Source organism: Kogia breviceps, chromosome 3 (assembly GCF_026419965.1).
Source record: "Kogia breviceps isolate mKogBre1 chromosome 3, mKogBre1 haplotype 1, whole genome shotgun sequence".
Lineage (NCBI taxonomy): Eukaryota > Metazoa > Chordata > Mammalia > Artiodactyla > Physeteridae > Kogia > Kogia breviceps.
Genome location: NC_081312.1, coordinates 11,304,367 through 11,330,771, shown reverse-complemented (window position 1 = coordinate 11,330,771; position 26,405 = coordinate 11,304,367). Strand labels below are relative to the sequence as shown.

General features: G+C 39.4%; 1 protein-coding gene across 5 annotated transcripts in view; it reads right to left on the bottom strand.

Moving 5' to 3' along the window:
* Window positions 1-26,405, bottom strand: part of BTBD7 (BTB domain containing 7) — an 83,838-nt gene that overhangs the window by 12,130 nt on the left and 45,303 nt on the right. For 3 of the 5 annotated variants that reach the window (XM_067027857.1, XM_059056865.2, XM_067027856.1), the window contains 4 exons: window positions 9,638-9,846; window positions 7,662-7,737; window positions 4,235-4,395; window positions 1,040-1,183 (listed from right to left, as the gene is read on the bottom strand). In XM_067027857.1, coding sequence (XP_066883958.1) covers window positions 1,040-1,183; window positions 4,235-4,395; window positions 7,662-7,737; window positions 9,638-9,846 — 590 coding nt within the window. Of the gene's footprint in view, window positions 1-1,039; window positions 1,184-4,234; window positions 4,396-7,661; window positions 7,738-9,637; window positions 9,847-25,429; window positions 25,481-26,405 lie in introns of those variants that run through there. The other 2 variants (XM_067027859.1, XM_067027860.1) reach the window with 2 other exon arrangements.

Here is a 26,405-nt window from a genome sequence, read left to right as displayed (position 1 = left end):
GGGGCCACGGGTTCGATTCCTGGTCGGGGAACTAAGATCCTGTGTGCCGTGCGGTACGGCCAAAAAATAAAAATAATAAATAAAAGAGTGGACATACGTATAACTGATTCACTTTGCTGTACAGCAGGAACTACCACAGCATTGTAAATCAACTATACTCCAATACAAATAAGTTAAAAATAAAATAAAATTGGTAAACTGGAAAAAAAAAGTATCAACTACTCAATAAGGGATAGATTATCATCCTATTCAATAAAATAAACCTCTCACAAATCCTTTCATAGACATGTCTTAAACTAGGGACTCCAACAATAAAAATGAGAAAAATTTTAAGATAACTATGTTTCTATACCCAAACACGTTGTTTTGCCTGTTAATTCATTTCATTAAGCATACTGGTGATTTGTGACTTTCAAAGACTGTCAGTTCCTCAAAAGGTCACCCCAAAGATCTTACGGCTGAACATTTCTAATAAAAATTGCAGTACTTCATTTCCCATTACCATATTTACGTGGTGAGTTCTTTATGTTATAATATACATAATGCCAGCTTTTTACTTAATAGGCCTAAAATTTTGTCTTAGTTTGTATACTTATTCCAAAACTAAACACAATTTCCAGCAGCCACTGCAAAAATATGTTACAAGAAGTCATGGCATTTCTTTAGTTTACAAAAGGAAGAAAATATGTGTGCAATCTTCTTTCAAACATTTTTCCCACCCTCAAGATCACAAAACACTGGCGACCATTTCATTAAAATGAAAAATGTTTTCCAAGCTAACAGTTTGCAAGAAAAACTAAGATGAGAACAAATGTAAAATGCAATTTAGTATGACCTAAGTTATAAAAATAAAAACATGCTTGATAACTCAACATTTGGAAAACTACTCTGGTGAGCAGTCAAACTAGAATTTACTTTCACTTTCCCGATTATCGGACATTTAGGCTATTTCTAAATACTTAAGTAATATCACAATACATGTATTTGTGCTTATAGTTTGTAACAAAGTAGTCTAACATCTTAAAATGGTTTTTATTACCTTTGCTTCTTCTACATAGGGAGAGAACAGTCGAGGACGAACATATATTCCAGCATTTTTTTGCCGTAACCAGGCATTTGACTTTCCACCTTCTGTTGTAGGAAGCATATCTGATGGAGGAGTACTAATCAAGCCTCTTTTCATCTTGAAAAAAAAATGTATTTTACAGAAACAGAGATCTGTGTAGCACCACAATATTACAAAGATAAAAATAATTATACCTATAAATCAAAATGTTCGAACTTTCGCATTTAAATACAAATTTAGGAATATATGTGAAATTTAAAAATACTTCAAATGTTCAATATTTAAAGGATTCAGCAAGCCATAAAAAGGTACTACAATTTTCCATTTTTCTCTACATAGAGGAATGATGTTTCAAAAACAAGAGCTATGCTAATTAAAAATATAATGAGTCAGACGAACTTTCAGAACTCTTGATGAGAGCCAATTTGTTTTTTTCCTTACTCATCTGGGAACTGATGCCTCCCTCCGCTTGCCCTCCTCAAGACAAAACAAGCACATTCCTGGGCCTGTATCTACAGTACAAAGATGGACAGTCTGCATGGTGATTAGGGGCAGGGGCTCTAAGGGAAGGAGAACTAGGCTCAAACCCTAACTCTCCATTTAACAGCCACGTGACCATGGACATCTCCTTTTACCTGGGCCTCACCTTAAGGGCCCCTAGATAGCCCTGGAGACGGGACACTGCATGACTGACTAAATGTGGTGGCCCTGTTGTTCCCACCTCTACTCCAGGAGACTATAAATCAAGTCCTTATAGCCCATGAGGGGGCTGCAAGGGGTAAATGACGGTGAGGAAGGTAAGCAGCGTCTGGCACAGTGCTTAGCATATGCTAAAAGAGCATTACGGTTCACAGCCATTATTAGCAAACTTTTATTGGGGACTTGCTCAGTGTTAGGCAGGAGATTAAGAGATATATATTTCCTAAGTGTATTAAACAAAAGTTCTAAAATTTTTTTCTAAACCAAATTCAGGGATCAATTTGGTTTGAGACCCAGGTTTTCAACGAAACCAAACATTGCTTCTTTAACATTATTCTTGCTAAATATAATAAACGTCTAATTGCTGCATTAAAATCATGTTGAACTAATAAAACATAGCAGTAGACATATTTTGAAAATAGGAAAAAAACCCCACAACTCTATCTGTTACAACTGTAATAATGTTGATATATTTCCTTCCAGTCTTTTTCAAATGAATTTTTACCTAACTAAATTTTAGAATACACAAAAATACACATTTTTCGTATGCTAACACATATATATGGAATCTAAAAAAAAAAAAAAATGGTCATGAAGAATCTAGGGGCAGGACGGGAACAAAAACGCAGACCTACTAGAGCATGGACTTGAGGACACGGGAAGGGGGAAGGGTAAGCTGGGACAAAGTGGGAGAGTGGCAGGGACATATATACACTACCAAACGTAAAATAGCTAGCTAGCGGGAAGCAGCCGCATAGCACAGGGAGATCAGCTCGGTGCTCTGTGACCACCTAGAGGGGTGGGATAGTGAGGGTGGGAGGGAGACGCAAGAGGGAGGAGATATGGGGACATATGTATACGGATAGCTGATTCACTTTGTTATAAAGCAGAAATTAACACACTATTGTAAAGCAATTATACTCCAATAAAGATGTTAAAAAAAAGAAGTAAAAAAAATATTTTTTATCCTTCTTTCTAAAATTATATTCCATTATTACGTTGCTATATTAGTCTTTACAACCATTGCTCAGGGCAGGCAGCAAAATATTCTGTCAAGTAGTCGTGCTATAATTTATTCTCCCTGTTATGAGATATTTAGGCTATTTCCCAAACTTTAATGATGATGCTACCAGTGTACCAGCTATGCTTCCCCTAAGGAACAGCAATATTATTTCAAAACTCAGTGACCTAATAGGTAAAAAAATGATAACTTACTGTTTTAGTTTGCTTTCTTTGGTGTGTGAGTGATGACTAGTGAGACTGAACATTTTTCTAATCAGAGAGTCCATAAATATTTAATTATTTTCTTCTAGTTTTTCCATATTTCAACTTAATATTTAATTCTTCAACCTAACAGGGATTAATTTTGTGTGCAAGTGAAATGAGGGTTTAACTTTAAGCACATTTCTTCCCTCTTCCACTGATGGGTTAGTATAGTACTGCAGTGATTTGGGATAGCTCGCTTATTATATGTTTAATTCTTATATTAATTAGGGTCTTTTTCTGGGCTATTTTGTCTTCTCTATTATGCTAGCACAGATTAACAGTTAGAGTTTCAAAATATACTTTACATTATGGAAGAGTTATCCCTCCTTAATTATTTTCTTTTTAGCGAACTTAAAAAAATTCTTATCAGTTTTTTTCCAGATGACTTTTATAATGCTTCTGTGCAGTTGAATAATAAACTATTATGATGTTTATGACATCATATTAAGGTGATAAACCAATATGTGAAGAATATTTATTTTTCCCATCCATTAATTACAGCAATTCTTACAGTCTAAAAAATTCACTTAAAAAATTATGAAAGTAACATAATCAGTCAGCTCCATTAATTTTTACCTGAAATACAATTAATTATAAGAGTCAGTCATCTCTTTTACACTGAACTAATCTCCTTCTCTCTTGCTCTCTGATTTACTGTTTTTTTTTTCAGTACGCGGGCCTCTCACTGCTGTTCCCTCTCCCGTTGCGGAGCACAGGAGCACAGGCTCCGGACGCACAGGCTCAGCGGCCATGGCTCATGGGCCCAGCTGCTCCGCGGCACGTGGGATCTTCCCGGACCAGGGCACGAACCTGCGTCCCCTGCATCGGCAGGCGGACTCCCAACCACTGCGCCACCAGGGAAGCCTTGCTATTCTTAAAGAGTCTCCAAAGGTAATTTCTACCCTTTTCTTTTTAAATAAGGACTACTTGATCTACACTGATAAATGGCTGGATCAACTCCACTAGAAACTATCCTCTTGCAAAAGTAAGACTGATATATCCACTCAACTCTCATCCACCAAACATTTATTTGTGCCACGTGCCAGACACTGGGGACACGATACAGTACAAAACAGACATCTGTCTCTGTCCTCATGGAATTTAGTTTCATGCTACTCCACTAGTAGAAATTATTTACAATGATTTTTTTTAAAAAAAGACACTTTCTTTTCATGAAACGGATAAGTGAAAAAAGACACTTACTGCATCACTTAGGACTTCACTGTTTATAGGTAAAATATGTTCAATTCGCACAAAAGGTAAGAGAGAAGAAAGGATCTCTCTAAGCTCTTCGATGTCCAGGTCTCGTCTTTTTACGCCTCTCTTGTTCACACTGTGAGCGGTACCACTCAGTAAGTTTGGCTCTATGATAGAGACAGAAAATGAGAAGTCTCCAACCAAGTCCAAATTTTCAGAGAAAGGCTTTCTTTCCTTAGTACACTTTCAGTAACACTCTTTATAGTAAGTATATCGGCTTTCAAAAGCATTAAAAATAAATTATTTTTATGGCTTAAGAAGGTTTCATAAAAGAGATACTCTCAGACAAAGAAAAAAGCATGGTGTCAACAGTACAATAACATTCTTCATGACTGTTCTGCATTAAAGAATACAGAATTCTTTTCCACATACTAACTCAAAGGAGAAAAAACGACGATCTATTAAAATCTAGTTTGGGCTTTTTCTTAAGGTTTCTCACTTTTGTGACCAGTTTTTTAAAAAGTACAATAAGGGCAACGCAGGCCAAATGTTATTTCTGATCACTGTATGTTACCAGTATGCTCATTAGGCTACTATGTATGTTTAACAGCAATTTAACAAGATTCTAAAATTATATCACCTGGTATCTTAAAGCAGCAAAACCTAATGTACACTCGATTTGACTTGAAGAATTTTATGAGCCTCCTAAGTTTCCGTAACATGGGAATGTTAATGCATAAAAGTGAACCTTTTGACATCTGACGTGTAATACCACTGTCCAAAGCAGAGAATAAAATGTTTTCTTCATTGAGTATTAGTGAAAGGGGAAAATCTGAAGTGTATATATATATATATGCTTTTGATATTGAGGTGGGAAGGAAAATTTCATATTTGGGGAATTTTTAATCATATCTTTAAACCAGGGGGCTGTATTTTTTTTCTTCCTTAAAAAAATAAGATCTTTATCACTCACAAATATAAATGCTGGATTTTTTGCAAACACTACAGGCAAACCGGTATTTCCCTTAAATCACGTGATAGATAGATAAAGATATTGTTTTTTGAGAGGGTAAGATATTTTTGGAGTCATTCAAAATAAAATTATTACACGTGTGGAAAAAGGATTTTTTTTCTCTTGTCTTGCTATGCTTTGGCTTCAGTACTTATAAAAGACACTGCTTTTCAAAAGAAATTTTTTCTCAAAGTAGTGGTGTCCTGGTTTCAAACGAAATATTACAAGAAATTCCCAAATATGTAATAGGTAAGGGCAGACACCTGTGTATGAAGGGGACGGAAACAAAGGGCACCCTGGTTGGTGCAGCGTCCTCCTCATCCCTGTGAAAGAGCTTTCCATTCTAACCCTGCCTGAAAACCACTGGGTTTTTTTGTGTGTGTGTGGTACGCGGGCCTCTCACTGTTGTGGCCTCTCCCGTCGCGGAGCACAGGCTCCGGACGCGCAGGCTCAGCGGCCACGGCTCACGGGCCCAGCCGCTCCGCGTCATGTGGGATCTTCCCGGACCGGGGCACGAACCCGTGTCCCCTGCATCGGCAGGCAGACTCTCAACCACAGCGCCTCCAGGGAAGCCCAAAACCACTGTTTTTTAAGGGAAATTTTATCAAGGATGTTCATTATCTGCTCAAAATAAATATGACATTTCATCATTACCAGTCTTACATCAACGAACAAGCCTATGATGATTATGTAGCATTATATACAATCAACTCCTGTTATCTGGGGTGGTTTTGTTCTCTAAAGCCACCACAGTTAGTGAACACTGAACCACTGCTCCTCAGGGACACGCAGGGTTAGGTCCCTGTGAGCGTCTGGTCACATTAGTTTTGTTAACCAATCAAGACATAACCTTGTTTTATGTGTGTTTCTGTTTAAAGACACCTTATTAGTACATGTTGTTGATTCATTAACAATGAGCTCACAGCCAACAGCACTGTAACTCAACGCCTGAACTATGCTTATCAACACATATATTTTCTCCGTAAGGCACATCACAGCACTCTTGGACTTAGGAACACTAGACAGTACTAAGCATTATACTAGGAGGCCATTTCAGACCATGGGATCACCAGAAAACCCCATAAAGATGTGCAAAACACGGCACTAAAAAGATTATGAAAAGGACACTGGTTTGAGAGCTGAAATAAGACGGCAGAGGCTCACTCTGTTCTACCTTAAGCTGGAAACGTATGACTCCAATTTTGTGTCACTCTGCACTTCTCTGCACACGAACACGCAAGTGTCATGAGTACTGATTTGGGGACCACAAATAAATTTTAGCAGGTGGGTGAATTTGAAAATACAGAATCTGCAGATAAGGATAGACTGTATAATGGCAGTGCAAAAATGTCCCAAATTAATAGTAGTGGTTTCTGTATTTAAAAAATTTCAAATCTGAAATTGCTAAAGGCTTTTAGCAAAAGATAAATTAGGAGAAATAAGAGAGGAGGACTGCTTTTGTTCCCTAGCGCTTGGGTTGCGGTATATTAAAGGGACACTATAAAAAGATTTGAAGGCAGGTTTAGCTTGATTTTTTACAATATATTTTTAAATGTGGGCAGAACAACACTGTAAGCGTACTAAAAAACACGGACCTGAACACTTTAAAAAGGTGAACTTTATGGTATGTAAATTATATTTATATAAAGCTGTTGAAAATGACAGGAAAGGGAAACCTGCATTTAAGTTTTCTAATATTTTGATTTGGTTTCACTACATAGAGGAACACAATATTCTATGAAAGAAGGAGCACAGGTGGGTGGGCTAAGCCTAGATATAAATATAAGACTGCTATAGAATCATAAGCTTCCAAAGTTTAGTTAAAATCATAAGCTACATATTATGCTCCTATCTCTTCTGCAGTATCCCCAGCTGTAGGCCATTCAAGAGGATCATTTCTCCTTTACCTTCCACAAAAATTTAAAATAAACAACAAATATACTCTCTTTGGGTAGCCATATATTTTTTTTCCCTTGAGGTAAAATTCACATAACATAAAACTCACCATTTTAACCATCTTAATTAAAGTGTACAACTCAGTGGGACTTTTAGTACATTTAGAATGCTGTGCACCTATCACCACTATCTAATTCTAGAACATTTTCATCAATGACATGCTTTTGTAACACTTTAATTAAATGAAAAATTTCACTCTTATACTTTCATAAATCAGCCAACATATATTATTAAACACATAGAAAGATAACATTAAGAGTATCACTTTAAAGTTACAAAATTAAATTTTCTGGTATATTTATTTCTAACAAAGTATGCCCTTTCCACTATAGGATTCTACTGATTGTAAAAATTTCTGTTTTCACCAGGCAACAGTGGCAACTGTCAAAAGACTGACGTGCAGCACGCACTTCAGTAACTTTCAGGAAAAGCTTACAGCTGCAAAAGCTAGTTTTCTGAGCTTACCTCTGTCTGCTATTCTCTTCATTAACTGATGCTCACCCCATTTAATCAGATATTTAAGGATATCTTGTTCACTTGCCTATAATAAAAAACGGTTTACATTTATTTTAGTGCAATCAGATAGATGGTTAATCTCATTAATGACTCTTCCTAGGTCATAAAGTAAATACAACGTGCAACTTGCCACGCTTCACTCTTTACACTGGCTGTTTCCAATGTCTGAGCTAAACCTGTGGTGTATCAGCAGCAAATACACAAGACCGAATGACATGTGTTTTGTCCAGTAACCTCACTCTTGGCTCTAATTAAATTTTTATTCTTATTTCCATCTTTATTTTTTCTTTATCCTGTTTTCTTCCTCTGTTTTAAATTTACCTTACTATACAGTTTCGATACAGCTGGCTTAAATTCTTTTGGGGACAATATGGAGATAAACAGATGAAAGTAGAAGAGTAAGGATATAGTGTGATCGCTATCTCCTGCAGGAGCAGAAAAAAACAAGAATGGCAACTTGTTTTGGCAGAAGACACTACAATCTCCACAAAGTATGCTACTGACTGGTGAAGGACCCTTCAAGCACTGTCTGTGAAATGGCAATGTGCCCCTCATTCTTTTGTACTTTTATTAATTTATTTTTTTGGCTGTGTTGGGCCTTCGTTGCTGTGTATGGGCTTTCTCTAGTTGCGGTGAGTGGGGGTTACTCTTCATTTCAGTGCGCGGGCTTCTCATTGCAGTGGCTTCTCGTTGTGGAGCAAGGCTCTAGGCGCACAGACTCCATAGTTGTGGCACACGGGCTCAGTAGCTGTGGCTTGAGGGCTCTAGAGCGCAGGCTCAGTAGCTGTGGTGCACAGGCTCAGCTGTTCCGCGGCATGTGGGATCTTCCCGGACCAGGGCTTGAACCCGTGTCCCCTGCATTGGCAGGCAGATTCTTAAGCAATGTGCCACGAGGGAAGCCCCTCTTTTGTACTTTATTTAAAATCTGAGGGCAAAATCTAGGCTGCTGTCCAAGGTTTTTACTTTCTAAGAAGAAATGCAAAGCTTCTAAAAACAATAATTGAGAGAACTGACAAATCCTAACTCCCATAATGTCTGCATCAGGACAGTGAAATAAGGTTAATGAACACAGATCCTAAATAAATCAAAACCAATTATGACAACATTTGTACTGCAATCAAAGCAATATATGAAGGAAAAACACAGATGCTAAGTGGATTTTTTAAAATCTTCATTTCTGACAGAGATGGAAGCATTTCATAATTTTTCTGGTACAAATACAAAGAAACAGGAAATGGCTCAATGAGTTTATGACTTCATAACATTAAAACTGTTGTACAGTTTCCAGCATAAAATTCATACAGCCAATGCAAAAAGAAAAAAAAAGAGAAAAAAAAGCTTGAACATATTCTACCTGAAAGTATTTTTTTGACAATATTTTAAATCTATTGTTAGTTTAAATTACCTAATTATAAAGGACATATAAGTCAAGGGCACAAGAATTTGCTTAAAAGTACTTCTAACTAAAAATAAGTAGTTGAAAACATTATTATACTTCAGCAGGACACACACATTGAGTTTTTATAAGCATCTGAGTAGGTCAGAAATTGAATATTATTCCTACTTTGTGCTGCTTAAACTAAGTATCTTCTGATACTTCACCAAATAAACGAGACTGTTACAGTAAATCTATTATTAACAGAAGCCAAGAGAATCACCACTGGGATGTGCTTCTGACCTTGCCTTTTGCCTACTGTCACAACCCCTTTGGCGTGGTTGGTTGGGACCCGGGCCCGTTCACAATGCTGAATCATGGCGGCAGAGAGCACAAAGGGCCAGAGAGCTAGAAGGCTGTGGCTGCACAAATATGAAGAGGGTATTCCCGGGTGGGCTGATCTCCCTAGATGGGAGAGTAACAGAGTACAGATGGGTTTCTTGGGGCACCTATGAATGACAATGAATTTGAGAGGTGTATAAATGATTACCTGTAGGTAGTCAGACTGGATAGCAGTAAGCAGATGGTCTTTGCTGAGTTCATAAAAAACATCCGAAGTCATGACCTGGGAAAATTCCTCACAGAGGAAATGCAAAGCTTGTCGGTGTACCCATTTAGAGCCATATGGATGAGAGCTCCACTTGAGGATGGCAATTAAGGTATCTAATGAGATGCTTTCAGCAATGATATCCTCACAGCCTAAAAGAGAAGGCAAATACTTCTTGAGATTAATCATAAATATTACTTATTGAACATCAGTGTGTTAGACACCAACCTTAAAAGTATCAATGGTAAAAAAGAACAAGGAGATAAATAACATCTCATGGTAATCACCAAGACTTGGTGGGATGAGGTAACAACAATTGGTAACAGTAATAGATTATGACATCTGTAGGAAATCTGCTGTTCCATAAAGACAGATCCATAGAAAAAGGCAAGGAACCCTCATAACTGTTTAAGAAAATAAACATCTATGTACAACTCAACAATCTGTATAAGACATTATCGTGGAGGGCACTGGACCAAAGGGGAAAGAAAGAAGAATAGGTAGAAATGGCACAGTTTGGGGAACTGGCGATAGGAAGGCTTGGATGACACCTGACTGGTAAGAGAATCCACCCTCGGGGGTAAGACAGGTGCGCTATCTTCTAGGAACTATGAGGACATCTGTTTTTTGTATTATTCTCATAAAAAAAATAACACTCTGCATCGTTGATAGTGTACTCCCTCAGAGAACAGATAAAACACTGCAGTTTTTTGTTCATCTGGTGAACTAAAAAGAAATATGTGGTTTATGTGAAAAGGACCAGGATCCTGGAGAAAGTGACTATGGCACCTTAAGAGCTCAAAGAAGAGAAGAAGAAAATCTGAGGACAGTCATCTATTTTCCTTAGGAAAGATAATTTCAAAATACAAAGATAAAATATAAGGAAAATTAGAGTGACAAAGACTGTGTAAAGGAAAATGGCTAAAGTTGGGCAGAAATTCTTCACAACTAAGTTTACTATAAAATAAAAAAAGAGGGGCTTCCCTGGTGGCGCAGTGGTTGAGAATCCGCCTGCCAATGCAGGGAACACGGGTTCGTGCCCCGGTCCGGGAAGATCCCACATGCCGCGGAGTGGCTGGGCCCGTGAGCCATGGCCGCTGGGCCTGCGCGTCCGGAGCCTGTGCTCCGCAACGGGAGAGGCCACAACAGTGAAAGGCCCGCATATCACACACACAAAAAAAATAATAAAATAAAATAAAATAAAAAAAGAACCCCAATAATGGGGAGGTAGTTTAAACACCACCACCACCAACAACAACAACAAAAATGTGACTAAACAGGCTGTTCTCTAATGAGCTCAGAGTTTTAAAAGATAGAGCAGTAAAAGACAGAAAGGGCAGCATTGAGCTCTGGAGACTTCCAAAGCTCCAAGTTCTTGTGAACCTATGAAAAGTGAAAAGAGAATGGTAACAATTCCCATTTTCAGGTGATAGAAGATAATTAGGAGCCAATATAGAGTTTGTAAAAAGTAACGCTTCCTCCCCTTTTCTGATATGGTACCAGATAAGCAGAATATCACAGAGAATTGTACAACCTGATTTCCGCAAAGCATTTAACAAAACACTTCATGATGTCTCTAGACTGTTAGCTACAGAAGACGGGGACCGCTGTCTTCACTGTATCCCTAGCACCTTCTACCACATGGTAGGCATTAAATAAAAATTTGCTGAATGTACAAATGAGATCTTTGAAGATAAGACAGAAAGATGTGGAGGGATGATAGAACAGTGGCTAACAGAACCATTTGCAGGTAGCACTGATTAATTCCCGGGATGGAGTGGAGAGTCTCTGTCTTTCTGATGTTAATCAAGAATTTGAATTAAGTTGTGGAAAGTATGCTTCAAAGTCTTGAGATGACCTAAAGCTGGGAAACGCAGTTAAAAATACACTGGATAAAATGATCATAATTAGCTAAAAAGATGGATCAAAATGAAGATGAAATCTAACTAAAAAAATCAGAAAGTTCTATGTTTAGATTAAAGAAAAGCAACGGCACAGTAAAAGATAACGGCGAGCTAGCTTAACTATAATCGCTTATTTAAAGATAACATCTGGGTATATTAACTGAACAAATGCAAAATGTGACATGGCTGCTATAAAACTAAAGCAATTTCAGGCTTTTAAGATACAAGCATTAGTCATAATCAAAGGAATAATGTTGCACTGCTCTCCTGTGGGGTGCTGTGTTCTGTTCTGAGCCCTGTGTTTAGACGGGCAATGACAAAACTCTGGAATTCTCAGAGGAGGGTGTAAGTACAGTGGTGAGTTTGAGACCCGTTACTGAAGAAAAGCTCTGAACAAACAAGATTATTATTGGTTTATGTAAGAGAAACCTGAGGAGAGACATCAGAGCTATCTTTCAATGTTTGATGGAACCTCATGAGGCAGAAAAGACCCATTCTCTGTGGTTGCAAGAGCAAGTCATGGGAAACACATGATGGTAAAAGAAGAGAGATTTTGACTCATTATTAAGAAATTTCTAACATTTAGAACTGCTCTCCTTACCTCCCCTCAACAAAAGGATCCCTCTAGAAAAAGGCAGGAGCAGAGGCTAGCTCATCGCATTAGGGGTAGAGTACCAAGAACCCTTACACTGGGTATGGAACTAAGGTAGGATGACATCCAAGCTTTTTCTGCCACAAAGATAAAATCGTTTTTAGAAATAACAGAATAAGCATAAGAGTAATTAAATCTAAAGATTAATTTATTTAATCTAAACGTTAAAATGAGATCCTTATAAATGAAACCTGCATGTAAACAACACCAAAGGCATGAATATGTGCTGATGAGAAATGGGAAATATGGAAAAGTGCTGAACAGTTCTCAAGATTTTACTGTAAGCCTTGAATGCCAAGCTGAGGACAGGCCTCGCCCAGTAGCCAGTGGAGGACTTCTGTCAGTCTGCTGTTTTAAAGCAGGCACTGAAGTGGAGTCAAGTAGTATGAGTCAACATGACAGGAAAGGCAATCTGGTAGACATGTTTGGGGACAAAGCCAGGCAAATTAGAGAAAATGTGGTTTGTAAAAGAATGTGTCACAATCCTACTAAAACCAGGATATTGGCAGAGGGAAGAAAGGGCATTAAAGAGAACATCATATGTTTAAACTTCTGAGGTTTACAAAGAAGCTAGACATGATAGGAAAAATGGACTTCGAAATCAAATTGACTTGAAATCCCAGCTTGACCATTTAGCAGAAAAGTCACTTTGGGCAAATCATTTACCCTCCCCGAGCCTGAAATGTTTTCATCTGTAAAACGGGGATTATATTCCTAACTCAGGGTTATTATATGAGATTTAAATGAGACCGTACCCTTGATGATGTTCTTCCTTCATCAAGTGCTGTAATTACAAAGCTCTTTCTACTGCACAATTTCCTGGGTAATGTCACCTGTCCCCATGGCCTTAAGTCCCATTGTATCCTTATGTCGTTCAAGGTCCAACCTAGAGCTCTCTCCTGACATCCAGACTCATTTCTTAAACTTCCCAGAGTGTTCACATGGATATTCTGCAGACATCTTTAATCCAAAAGTCACTTCGTTTCCTCTGGGAAATCTCGCCCTTCCTCCTCCCTCCTCTAGCACTTCCCTCCTCATATATATATATACACACACATATATATACACGGCACATACACACACACACACACACACACACACACACACACACACACACACAGCTTTGTTATATAAGTAACAAATTATTCAGTAGCTTGACTTCAAGATAAAATCCAAACTGCAGGTTTTTGGATGATCTGGCCTCTGCCAACTTCTCCAGCCCCTACTTGGCTCATATTCTGCACTTTAGTCATACTGCATTACTTACAATTTCCTAGAATTCCACCAAACTCTCTCACCTCTAGGTCTTTACATATGTTGTTCCATTTTTCTGAAATGCTCTTAATTATCCTTCGTAACTCCTCCACATCTTTTAGACTCAGCTTAGATACTGCCTCTTTCAAAAGCCTATCTTGAACCTGCTCCCCAAAGCCTAAGTCAAAAGTCAGGTGTTCCTCTTACCTAAAAGTTTCCACTGTGCCCTGTGTTTCTCTCTGTAATAGCATTAAACTCTCATACTAGTCTATCTTTCTGATATATTTGTCTGAATCCTCTATCAGACTGAGCGCTCCATCTTTTTTTTTTAAATAAATTTATTTATTTACTTATTTTTGGCTGCGTTGGGTCTTCATTGCTGCGTGCGGGCTTCCTCTAGTTGTGGTGAGAGGGGGCTACTCTTCTTTGAGGTGCGTGGGCTTCTCATTGTGGTGGCTTCTCTTGCTGCAGAGCACGGGCTCTAGGTGTGCGGCCTTCAGTAACTGTGGCATGCAGGCTCAGTAGTTGTGGCTCACGGCTCTAGAGCATAGGCTCAGTAGTTGTGGTGCACGGGCTTAGTTGCTCCGTGGCATGTGGGATCTTACCAGACCAGGGCTCAAACCCGTGTCCCCTGCATTGGCAGGCAGATTCTTAACCACTGCGCCACCAGGGAAGTCCTGGTAGTGGCCCCATCTTATCTCTGATTCTATCTATCTACCTGACACCTGGTAAATAATTAATTAAAAACAAACATAATAGCTAATATTTTTGAAATTTATTATGTACCAAGCTCTGTGCTTAATTTAGATAATATTTAATCCTAGCACTTCTTCTTGAAGAAGGTATATTATGATTCCCATTTTACAGATGAGAAAACTAAGACTCACAAAGATTAATTAATCTGCCAAGGTCATACAGCTAGGAAGAGGACAAGTCATACTTAACGAAACACATCCTTCCCTTCCCTTCTATCCTATAAATCTCTTTCCATCTCCTTCTTATGCCTCTAACTTTAGGTCTTCTACTAATCAATGCTCATCAGAACTTCTTCACTTAGAACTGCCTCTCTCATGAATAGAAAAGCACCTTACAAATATATCAAACATGGCAATATTAACTCACAAATGTAAAAGAAAGACAATTAAGTTCCCTCCCAAAAAGCTGGAAGGTATATTTTAAAGAGATTTATCTAATTTTGTCAAAATTAGCATTTTCATAGTATAGCAAAGAATATCAATGAGTGGTAATTTGCCTTTTGTCACGCTTGTCAATAATGGAATGAAAATGTAAATACTCTAGCAGCAAGGCCAAAGGGATGCTGGCAGGGAAAGGCTAGCAAGTAAGATGCAAAGAGGCTTCATACAATGCCATTTCCTTAGTAAAATCTGGACCAGTCTTGTAAGTCCAAAACCATTATAAGCACCCTGAAAGGTGGTCAGATTCTTAGTGACAAAGTGATAATAACCCAAATCCCAAAAGACCAAAGTATAAATCACAAGGTCCATTTACGTGCAGTGCAGGTATTCATTTCTAGTGAGCTGAGAGTCATAATCTATCTTAGCTCTTCTCAAACCATCTTGGGTCAAGGAACAGTTTTTTGGTTTTGCCTCTTTTTAAGTTTCCGATCTGCCATGGACCAATACTTTAGTAAAATTCAGTAAAAACACTGTTTGAATACTATGGCAATGTCAAATTGCTACAAAAGATTTACAATTCATACTCTCGATATCTGTACTTATCCCATTATAGACACACTTTGAGTAGCACTGTTCTAAAATCCCTTCCCCTTTGCCAGTTTCAGGATATATGGAAGTCAGATTTGTTTCCTCCCATTCAGTACTAATTAACTTACAGAGGGCACGCTCTCTCTTTTTTCCCCTATAGAGCTTACTGACTCCATTTCCTAACCACAGATTAAACAGTACATGTATTTCCTAAATGACACAGTCAGAATGACTACTTTACCTTTTTAAACTAGAACTTTAGAGCTTATTAGACTATTATCCACATGGGCTAGATTACTGCTTAGACACAGTCACTACTACCAGCCTCTGACCCCCCTACCCCGCCACCTCCACGGGCAGAGTGTATGTCCCCGCCCCAAGACTTTGGAACTGGCCATGAGATCTGCTTTGGCCAATTAAACGTTAGTGAATGTGATGTGACCAAAGGCTTCAAAAGTACTTTTGGGATCTAGACTTGCCCTCTCACCTTCTGCCACTGCCACGGGAAGAACATACCGTGGCTAGTTTGTTGGTCCCAGGAGGAAAATAAGCAGCAGTGGGAACAGAGCCACGGGCCCTCCTCAACCCGGGCGGCAGGCAGAGTGAGTCCAGTGCTGCACATTTAAACTGGTGATTTCAGCTGACCTGGACATTTGTGAGAAATACATGTTTCTTATTAAATGCCACTGCGATTCTCTGGTGGTTCTTACACAGCGATGGCTAATAAACTATACACCTTTTTGGATGAATCAAAGCTTTTCACAATTTCCTTGTAACAGAAAAACTCATCTGTAGCCTAGCCACGGAATGGCTCAAAGGTGCCCATGTATTTTGCTCAGGTAGCAGATTTTCAACGATGCTCTGGTGAGGCTGGCAGACAGTATGAAGTCTGTCTTCTTGCAATTTACAATTCTTTTTGCTTGTGTGATAACCCCATTTTACAGATCCATCTCCAACTTTTTATACCCTTTCTTCTATTCTCTTTCATCAGAATATCTTCTTTCTAATCTTTAACAGTGACAAAAATGCCTCTCTTCAAAAATTTGAGCCATATAACGTGAATGATCAAGGCAGAAAGACAAAGACGTGAAACAAATTAATGTGACATTTAGTAATACAAAGGACTGTTACTGCTGCATGTTAAATAGGACCACTTTCTGTTTTTATTATGAACACTTCGGATTTTCTCCTCTTCGTGTTCCTCTGATAACTAAAATGCACTTCAACGTTGACAGATTTCCTGAATAATACACTGTCAGCATCTGTCTTTAGTGCCACCCTCATACTCTTTGTTATTCCTAGGTATACCCTCATACGTGTTTCACCAATATCAGTGGGAAACCTTTTCATTGGCTCATATCTAACAGGAAATGTATCAGCTGCTTCCAAATTTAGAGTTTCATATTGGGTTTGAGGTGATAAGAGGAAGAAAGAAATAGACAAGGGGGAAGAAAGAAAAGGAATTATGGAGGAGATTACGCTTGCCATGCAACATAAAACAATATAATTAGGTTAGAGGAAGGCTGGCCTTAGAGCAGGCACACTGACTCTTCAGTGGCACCAGAGTTAGAATTAAGACTTCAAGTGCAAATAGGCTTGAGAGAAAAGTTGTTTCAATTCTTTCCTACTAACTCGTACATGACTGATTCCAAATCCTAAGGAAAGGAACTATGAAACAAGAGGGAAGTGAGGGCAGCATGAAGTAGCAGAAAGAGCATATAAGGCTTTGAATTCAGGTAATTATATCACTAACTCTTGGCTCTCACCTATCAGCCTGTACTGGATCAAAGCACACCACCCTCTGTTAGTCTCATTTCCTCACACCCAGGATGAAATAATCCCATCAGAGTTCTGAGGATTATGTTAAAAAATATCGGGGAGCCAATGCGTCCATGAACACTATCCTTTTTCTAGGCAAGAAATCTTAAATCAGCTGTGCCAACTCTCTTTCTCTCACATACACACACACAAAACAAACTAGTTAATGTTTCTGACTGATTCTTCCTTCAGAATGCTCTTTGATTAGCTTTGTTTTCCATGCCCATTAACACCACCTTGGTTCAAACCCTCAGTACCTCACACATTAATTATAGAAAAGCTTCCCACTATCTCTGTCCCTTCAGTATTCTAATCCATGACGATCACACAGCCAAAAGGTTTGCTTTTGAAAACACCACCATCAACATGTCATCCCCGCACATCTATTTTAAAAAGGCAACCAGAATTCCAGATCCCAGCCAGAATAAGCATCAGACATGGGGGTTAGAAGACAAGTCAGTCTATGCCTCAGTGTTTTTCATTGCTAGTCCTTGGACTCTGCAACCTCTGAGACCTGGCAGGATAAAGGCTCCTCTCTGCTATCCTTCGGGAGGACCATTCTGAAGAAGATTCTACAAAACTCCTCAAGGATCCTGGCAGGCTGGAAGGCCAGTAGCCTCAGCGGTAACCAACACAGTGGCCCACTCTTAGGCCGCTTTCCTTCCTCCCCTGCTTCAATCCCCCCAATTCTCACTCTTGTTCATGGGATTCCTGACCAAATAAACTACCTGCAAGCAAGCCTTTGTTTTAGGCTGTTTCAGCACAGGTTATGGGGGAATGAGAGGAGACACTCACACTATGATAGTAAGATAAGTGGCCCTAGGAAATAAGATTCTTGAGTGAGATTCTGGAACTAAATCACTCACTGGTAAGATGGCGAAGAGGACCCCATTCCTAATGACAAGTGGGGTGGTGATAATCCCTGCCTGTAGCGGCATGACAGCACTAAGATTTCTCACTAAGTGAAGTATCAGTTCAGTAGTAGTGGTTGAACTTGAATGGAAACATTAGTAATTCGAAGGACCTGATGTGGCTGGATGAAAAGTCATGAAAAAAAGAAAATGACAGTTAGTCACCCCTCAAGTCTAAGAATTCTGTCAAAATCAGGAAACTTCTAGATCAGTGTTCAAAGAGACCCTTATTTCCTGCAGCTGCAGAAAAGACTGCCAAAACTCAGGCTCAAGATTTAATTTTAAGGATATCAGAACTACAGAGAAGACGTGAGCAAAGCCTTGGCAAACCTCTGACAAAATCTGGGTCTCGATAGGAACAGGTGGACACGGAAACCTGGAAGGGGGATATTTGGGTGGATGAGCTGGAATGCTGAGCCCCAAGACTCACTTGAACTTTCCGCGCTGGGAGCAATAGCACCTCCCAACTCCTTGCTGGAGGACAGTAGCGTTCTCTTGCCCGAAGACCCTGGAGGTGCCTGAAAAGACAGGGTTTGTCTTCTTCAACATCTGCCCCTGCCTCCTCTCACTAGCTCCAAACCAATAATCAGGATCTGTTCAAGCATAATCACATTCTGAGAGAGAAAGTACAGTCCCTGTTCTGGGAAGAAAGCACACACACCCAAGGAATTACAAGACCTGGATATAAATACTGTGAGAGTGGATATTGAGAGTGCTGTGCCAGGGTGCTAGGTTTGGGGCAGTACAAAAGGAGCAGGAAGGTGTTCGTCCAGAATCCAAAGGACTCGACTGCAGTACCTTTTGGTGCTTCCTTGCTCAGTGATCACGGAGGCTGGGCAACTGCAGATACTTCTGGGATGAAGGTCTGGGTCATCTCACCTGGCAGGCTATCTAGACCTGCTGAAATGTTGGCAAAGCATGAAGAAAATCTAGGTTGGGTAATGGAAGAGGGAGACCGTGCTGACCTGTACTGTTTAAACTTGCTTAAGCTAAAACTCTTTTCCATGATCTCCATCCCTGTCTGTTTCTAAGCTAAAGTTGGCCAAAACAGAAACGTGTGATTTGAAAGGAAGCAGCAGCAGCAGCAGCCATTACTCTCTAAAAGTCACTGTAGGGACTTCCCTGGTGGCGCAGTGGTTAAGAATCCGCCTGCCAATGCAGGGGACATGGGTTCAATCCCTGGTCCGGGAAGATCCCACATGTCGCGGAGCAACTAAGCCCGTGCGTGACAACTACTGAAGCCCGTGTGCCTAGAGTCCGTGCTCTGCAACGAGAAGCCACCGCAATGAGAAGCCTGGGTACCGCAACAAAGAGTAGCCCCTGCTTGCTGTAACTAGAGAAGGCCCGCGCGCAGCAATGAAGACCCAACACAGCCAAAAAATAAAAAACAAACAGAAAACAAAACAACAAAAAACCCCGAAAACAAACAACAAAAAAAGTCACTGTAGCTAGATGTGGTGACAGGCAGACACAGAGGTGCCCGTGGATTCTAGCTTGTTCTTGCTCTCCACAGCTCTGCACCCAGCTCTCCCTCCCAACTGCAGCCCTGGTGACAACGCCGCCCGGCCCCAGGCAACCACCAGATGATTGGCTGAAGATCCAGGGATACAACTGCCACTATCGGCGTACTTCCCCCTCTGCAGCTCCACCTTAGTGGCTCGATGTCCTTGGCTTCCCAGGTCGACTGGTTGTTAACTCCTTTGGGTCTAACTCCTCTCCCTTTCAGACCTTCGCTTCCCCCGCTTCTCCCACAACTGTGTAAGACCCAATTCCTATAATAATTCCTCTACCGCGAAAGTCAGAGTTGCTCAGCTTCCCTGACTAAACTCTGAGTGATATAGTTACAGTGAGAATATCAATTATAGCCTCCAGCCAATTGTAGCAGCTGGGACTGTGGCTAATAGCACCATCTTTCTTGAACAGAGTCTTTTATAGAGGCGTGGCTGGTTATCACCTGGAAGGCTCTGTGATAAATTAGATTTAAATGATTGATTTCCCCTAATTAAGTTACATCACATGGAATTGTTGACATTAAACCATTCTAACCTATGAAAATCAGAAGATGAAATAATGTATTTGTTTTCCATTGCTATGTAACAAATTATCACAAACTTAGTGGGTTAAAACAACAAACATATCATCCCATATTTTCTGTGGGTCAGGAGTCTGGGCACGGGTCACCTGGGTCCTTCTTAGTCAGGGTTTCTTAAGGCTGCAATCAAGGTGCCAACTGGGTTTACATTCTCATCTGAAGGATCGACTGGGGAAGAATTTGCTTCCAAGCTCATTTGTGTTGCTGGCAGAAATCATTTCCCTGCAGCCGTAAAACGAAAGGCCCAGCTTCTTGCTGGCTATTAGCTGCGGGGTTTACACTCAGCTCCAAGAGGCTGCCAGGCTGCCTGCAGTTCTTGCCATGCGGCCCACTCAACAGGCCAGCTCACCACATAGCAGCTTACTTCTTTCACAGCTGGCAAGGTAAAAAGTCTCTAGTGTAAGTCTACTATGAAGATGGAGTCTTATCTAATATAATGTAACCATGGGAGTGATATCCCATCATCTTTGCCATATTGTATTAGTTAGAAACAAGTCTTATGTTGCACTCACACTTAAGGGGACGGGGTTGCATAATGGTATGAATACCTGAAGATGAGGATCATTAGGGGTCACAGTAAGTTTATAAGCATCTTAGCAATATCCTTTCTGACATACTGGACAATCCTAATCGTTTTAGTCTGCCATAGTACTCATTTCTTTGATCTGCTTTAGCTGCCTTTTCTCAGAACATGTCTAACATTACTACATTTCCAAAGAGCAGTAAGAACTGCAATCAATATTTTAGGTAAAGGTGTATCATAGCTAGGCAAAAAAAAAAAAAAAAAAAAAAAAGGACTGATACCAAGAATACTCAGTGAGGGAAAGGATAGTCTCTTCAATAAACGGTAGGGAAAACTAGATACCTACATGCAAAAGAATGAAACTGGACCGCTATCTAATACCACTCAAAAAATTAACTCAAACTGGATTAAGGACTTAAAGACTTTAAACTGTAAAACTCCTAGAAGAAAACACTGGGAAAGAGCTACTTGACATCAGTCTCGGCAAGTATTTTTGGATATGACACCAAAAGCACAAGCAACAAAAACGAAAATCAACAAGTGGGGGCTTCCCTGGTGGTGCGGTGGTTGGGAGTCCGCCTGCCGATGCAGGGGGACTCAGGGGACGCGGGTTCGTGCCCCGGTCTGGGAGGATCCCGCATGCCGCGGGGCGGCTGGGCTCGTTGGCCGTGGCCGCTGGACTTGCGCGTCCGGAGCCTGTGCTCCGCGGCGAGAGAGGCCACGACAGTGAGAGGCCCGCGTACCAAAAAAAATAATAATAATAAAATCAACAAGTGGGACTACAACAAACTAAAAAGTGTCTGCATAGCAAAAGAAACAACTGACGAAAAGGTAACTTACGGAATGGGAGGAAATATTTGCAAGCCATAAATAACAAGGGGTTAATATCCAAAATATATAAGGAACTCATATAACTCAATAGCAAGCAGTCTGAGTAAAAACTGGGCAAAGGACTTAACAGGCACTTTTCTAAAGACATACAAATTGCCAACAAGTACATGAAAAGGTGCTGAACATCATTAATCATCAGGGAAATGCAAATCATAACCACAATGAGACATCATTTCACACCTGTTAGAATGACTGTTATCAAAAAGACAAGAGACAACAAATGCTGGCACGGTTGGAGAGAAAGGGAACCCTTGTGCACTGCTGGTGGGAATGTGCATTGGTACAGCCACAGAGAACAGTAGAGAGGTTCCTCACAAAATTATAAATAAAACTATCATATGATCCAGCAATCCCACTTCTGGGTATATATATCTGAAGATATGAAATCACTATCCTGAAGAGGTATCTGCACTCCCATGTTCATCACATCAATATTCACAATAGCCAATCCAAGACAGGAACAACCTAAGTGTCTATCAAAAGATGAATGGATAGAGAAAATGTGAGCTATCTATATCTATAATCTATATATCTAGTATTCAGCCATAAAAAGAAAGAAATTCTGCCATTTGCAACAACATGGATGGACCCTGAGAGGATTATGCTAAGTGAAATAAGTCAGAGAAAGAAAAATATGGTATCACTTATACACGGAATCTAAAAACATCAGAGAATAGAATGGTGGTTTCTAGAGGCTGAGAGGCAGGGAAAATAAGATGTTGGTCAAAGGGTACAAACTTTCAGTTATACGATGAATAAGGTCCAGAGATCTAATGTAAAGCATGGAGACTAGTTAACAATATTGTACTGTATACTTGAAAGTTGCTGTGAGAGCACAGCTTTAATGTTCTCACCATAACAACAACAAAATGTTAATTAGTGAGATAAAGAATATGCTAACTAATCTTATTGTGGTAAACATATTGCAATGTACACATGTATCAAATCATTGCATTGTATACCTTAAATTTACACAACGCTATATGTCAATTATAGCTCAATAAAGCTGGGGGGAAAATAACTCTGGATTAAAATCTATTTTCATTATTTAAAAAACGTAGGCTGAATTTTTCTGGGTTTTATTTCTTATACTCTTTTGGCTCATGTTCAGAATCTGGTTGTCCCTGTTGGGTAGAAGGGCATTAACATACAGGCAGAGACTTAAGTGTAACATATCTATCTATGTGGAAGTATACCTTTCAAACTTCTGCCCCTTTTACTAGCCTTGTAAGATTTTCTTGTCATAGCTAAATGCCAGAAAGCATTACTAGTATTATAGATCCATTCCAAATATCTTTTTAAACTCCCTTTCAGTATATTTTAAAAGTTATGTCCTAATACAATCTCTGGATTGTCTATCTGGATGGAGATACAAGAAACTGATAACGCTGTTGCCTCTGTGAAGGGGAACTGAGGGGCTCGGGGACAAAAAGTTGAGAGGGCAGGAGACCTTTCGCTGAGTACCCTTTTGTACCTTTTGAATTGTTCCATTTGAATGATTATCTATTCAAAAAATCAAATAATAAAAAAAATAACCAGAAACACCAGGCTATGGAAGGAGCCAGTAATTCCTTCCCTTAGTGCTCAATATAAAATCTATCAATGACCACAAAATCCAAGCAAATATTGGGAAGGAAATGAGAAGGCTCACTGCTTTGAGAACATTACTGCCTTCTGATGGGAAAGGGTAACTTGTGTGTGAAAATGTACAAAGAGTGCTTGTATTCTTTACTCTTACAGCTCTGCCAAGCTGTGTGACAGGGAAAAACAAAGATGGGAAAGAAGCTGAAAATGTCTAAAGAACAACTTTAGTAACTGAAGGAGGAGGCTAAAGCACACAGACGACAACTGACAAAAGACTGAAGATTTCTCTTTACACCATGAAAGGAAAAAAAAAAAAAAAGACTAAGAATCCCTAAGATACTTAGTTCAATATCGATTTATATTTCTTTAATGTCTGTTATAAATTAACGTTTCTAATATGACATTTTTAATATTTGTGCTTAAGTGTTTTTTGGGATGAGGACAGCATAATGAAAGGGAGAAGCACTCACGGGGATGTCTGTTCTCTGGACACCGACACTATATATAAGCCTCTGCTAAACTAAAACGCAAGGGGATCTAATTCTGGGACCTACAGGATGCCTGAACTCCTTGAAATTGAACACACTTTCTCACGTGCAGGCACCTTACTGGAAGAGAGATGCCAAGATACACCACTAGAGTCGAACTGATCCGAGACCCAATCCCAACTCCCTTTAGCTGTGTGATGTATGAAATTTTGCCTGTTTCCTCATCTGAAAAATGTTTCCTAAACCTAAAAATCTCCCTCATCAGGTTATTTTGAGAATTAAATAAGAAAATATACACACAGCATCTAGCACATTAACTTAGGATAAACATTAAAGAAATGGCAGCTATTACTATAATTAAGTTCCCTTGAAGAGGGCACCCACTGGTACTGGTATATTCTAATTCAAAAGCAAGTTTGGGGATCTGCAAGGGGTAGGAGAGGGTAGGAAGGGAGCATAATCTTAAGACAGCAGAGCAAGTCAAAGATCATAAAGGGAACAGAAAGGGTCAGTAACAACCTAAATGTGCACTTTTTTCTCACAGATCATTTATTAAAATGCTACATAAAAACAATCCTCGTACTTAGTACGTGAAAAACTGAGAAGTTTATGTCTCTTTATCGAAAAACAAAAAATACCCATTTACAGCTATACCATGTTTATTATTCTTAAACCATTTTCCCACTAGGAACAAAACAGTAAGCTAGTATCCTTAATTCCATTATCATAATAAAGGGAAAGTCCAAAGCTCTTGGGGTAGAGCCATGTAATTATGACTTTCAGAAAACTTTTTGATATCTACTGGTTTTTATCTCTTCCGTATAATCGTGTACTCCCTTTGAAACAGTGCACCTCATAGATGATTTCTTCTTACAGAGATCATACTCCCTCTTCCCCTCAAATGGGAAAGAGTAGCTCTAGAGTTGGAAAAACCAGGATTCAAATTTAGGCCGTAACACTTTCTAGTTGTAACCCCAGGTGACAATATTTTCAAGCCTCAGTTTATCTGTAAGATGGAGATAATACCTACCACAGAGCATAATGTGAGCTAAGAGCTTACACAGTACCTGGCAAAAAATAGGTGCTCAAAAAATTCTACTAAATAAATGAATAAATAGAGTAGGAATAGGAACTTTTTAAAAAGGATTAGTAATTTTTGATGCATAATTAATAGATTTTACCTGCTTAAAGAATGTATGCATTTAAAATAAAAACACTATTTCTGGAACATTTCTTATGGTTTCTGCATGCTGCAACCAAAGAGAGCATTCAGAAATGTAAATTTAATCAGGCCACAGGCTCAGGATAAAGCCAAATGTCTCAGCATGGTATACCAAGTTCTTCATTACACAGCTCTGCCGGCTGCTATAGCCTCATTTCTCCATACCATACCTCTCTTATCTCTGCAACCCCTCCCCTCCCCACCAGCCAAAAGTGCCTTGCTCTCATTTATCTCTAGGCCTTGCTACCTGCAGTTCCTTCTTCCTGATATGTGCCTCTTTATCTCCAACCTTTATTTACTTAACTCCTTTCATTCTCCAGGTCACTTCTCTGTAAAGTTCTTGTATAGTTCTTCTTGATACTGTCCTTCCTTCCCTAACTGGCCCTCCTTCCCTAACTCCCTATATTGAAGTTTGAGGCTCCTCTTTTTCCTATGTGCTCCCTACCATTCAGTGCTTTACTCTCTATTAGGGCACTGACACTGGAATTGCCTGCTGGCACTCACCACTGGACTATCCTATTCATTACTCTCAGGGTCTGGCATACAGTAAGAGGTCAATAAGTGTTTGCTAAATGAATGAAGTATAGGAGTCATAGTGCTAATTCTATACCAAGGATCCATTTGAACCAACAGGTTATATTCCTCCCTCCTCCCATAATGTCCCTTTGTTACCTTTATGTGCTTGAAAACTCAGGCAGCTGCTGTTCTCTCAGGTTTACAGACCTATCATGATGAACAGATTTTACCACACTATCTATCTACTATTTAACTTAGTACTTACTACCTTCTATTTAACTAGGTTAGGAGGGGGAGTTCACACCACTGAAGACTTTAGATACTTAATATTTTTCTTTACACTTACAAACAAAAAATTATCAATCTAGAATTTACAATGAGGCATAAAAATAACAAAGAAATTATTTAATCATACATTTCTGAACCTTTCATAATTAGATACAAGCTCAGACAGATATCAAGGTTTAGAAAACCAAGGTGATGCCCACGTATTTTCTAGAAATAGTTAGTGAATCAGGTTCCAAAATTCAGCATTGGTTTTTTTTTCTTTTTTTTTGCCGTGCCACACGGCATGTGGGATCTTAGTTCCCCGACCAGAGATTGAACCCTCACCCCCTGCAGTGGAAGCACGGAGTCTTAACCACTGGACCACCAGGGAAGTTCCAGCATTGTTCTTTAATGTAAACTTCATTAGGAAGAACACTGACAGCGAAAACTTAGTATTAAAACAAACCCACTTCAGAAGTCTATTATTGTTGAAGAGGAACATGGTTCAAAACAAAGCCATGTAAGTGTGCAAACAGTGTTTTCAGTTTTCTGGCATGACTTTCAGATGTGTGGATATTTCACCTTCAAGTACTTTGACATGTAAAAACATTTATTCGAAGTCTTATGGACACATCAGTGCTAGTATGAGGCATGTTTCAGTGGAGAGAACAAAACCAGAGCTCAAAGTCTTTTAATATATCAAAGCTACCCCCTTCATGGAGACATATTTAGTGAGGCTAGCCCATATTAATTTATAATAGGAATTGATACTCCTTTTCATCTACATTTTTGAAAAAATAGCTGGATGGAAGAACTTTCTAGTCAGTTTATATTCACTGAATGTTTTAGCAGGCTCATAAATTAA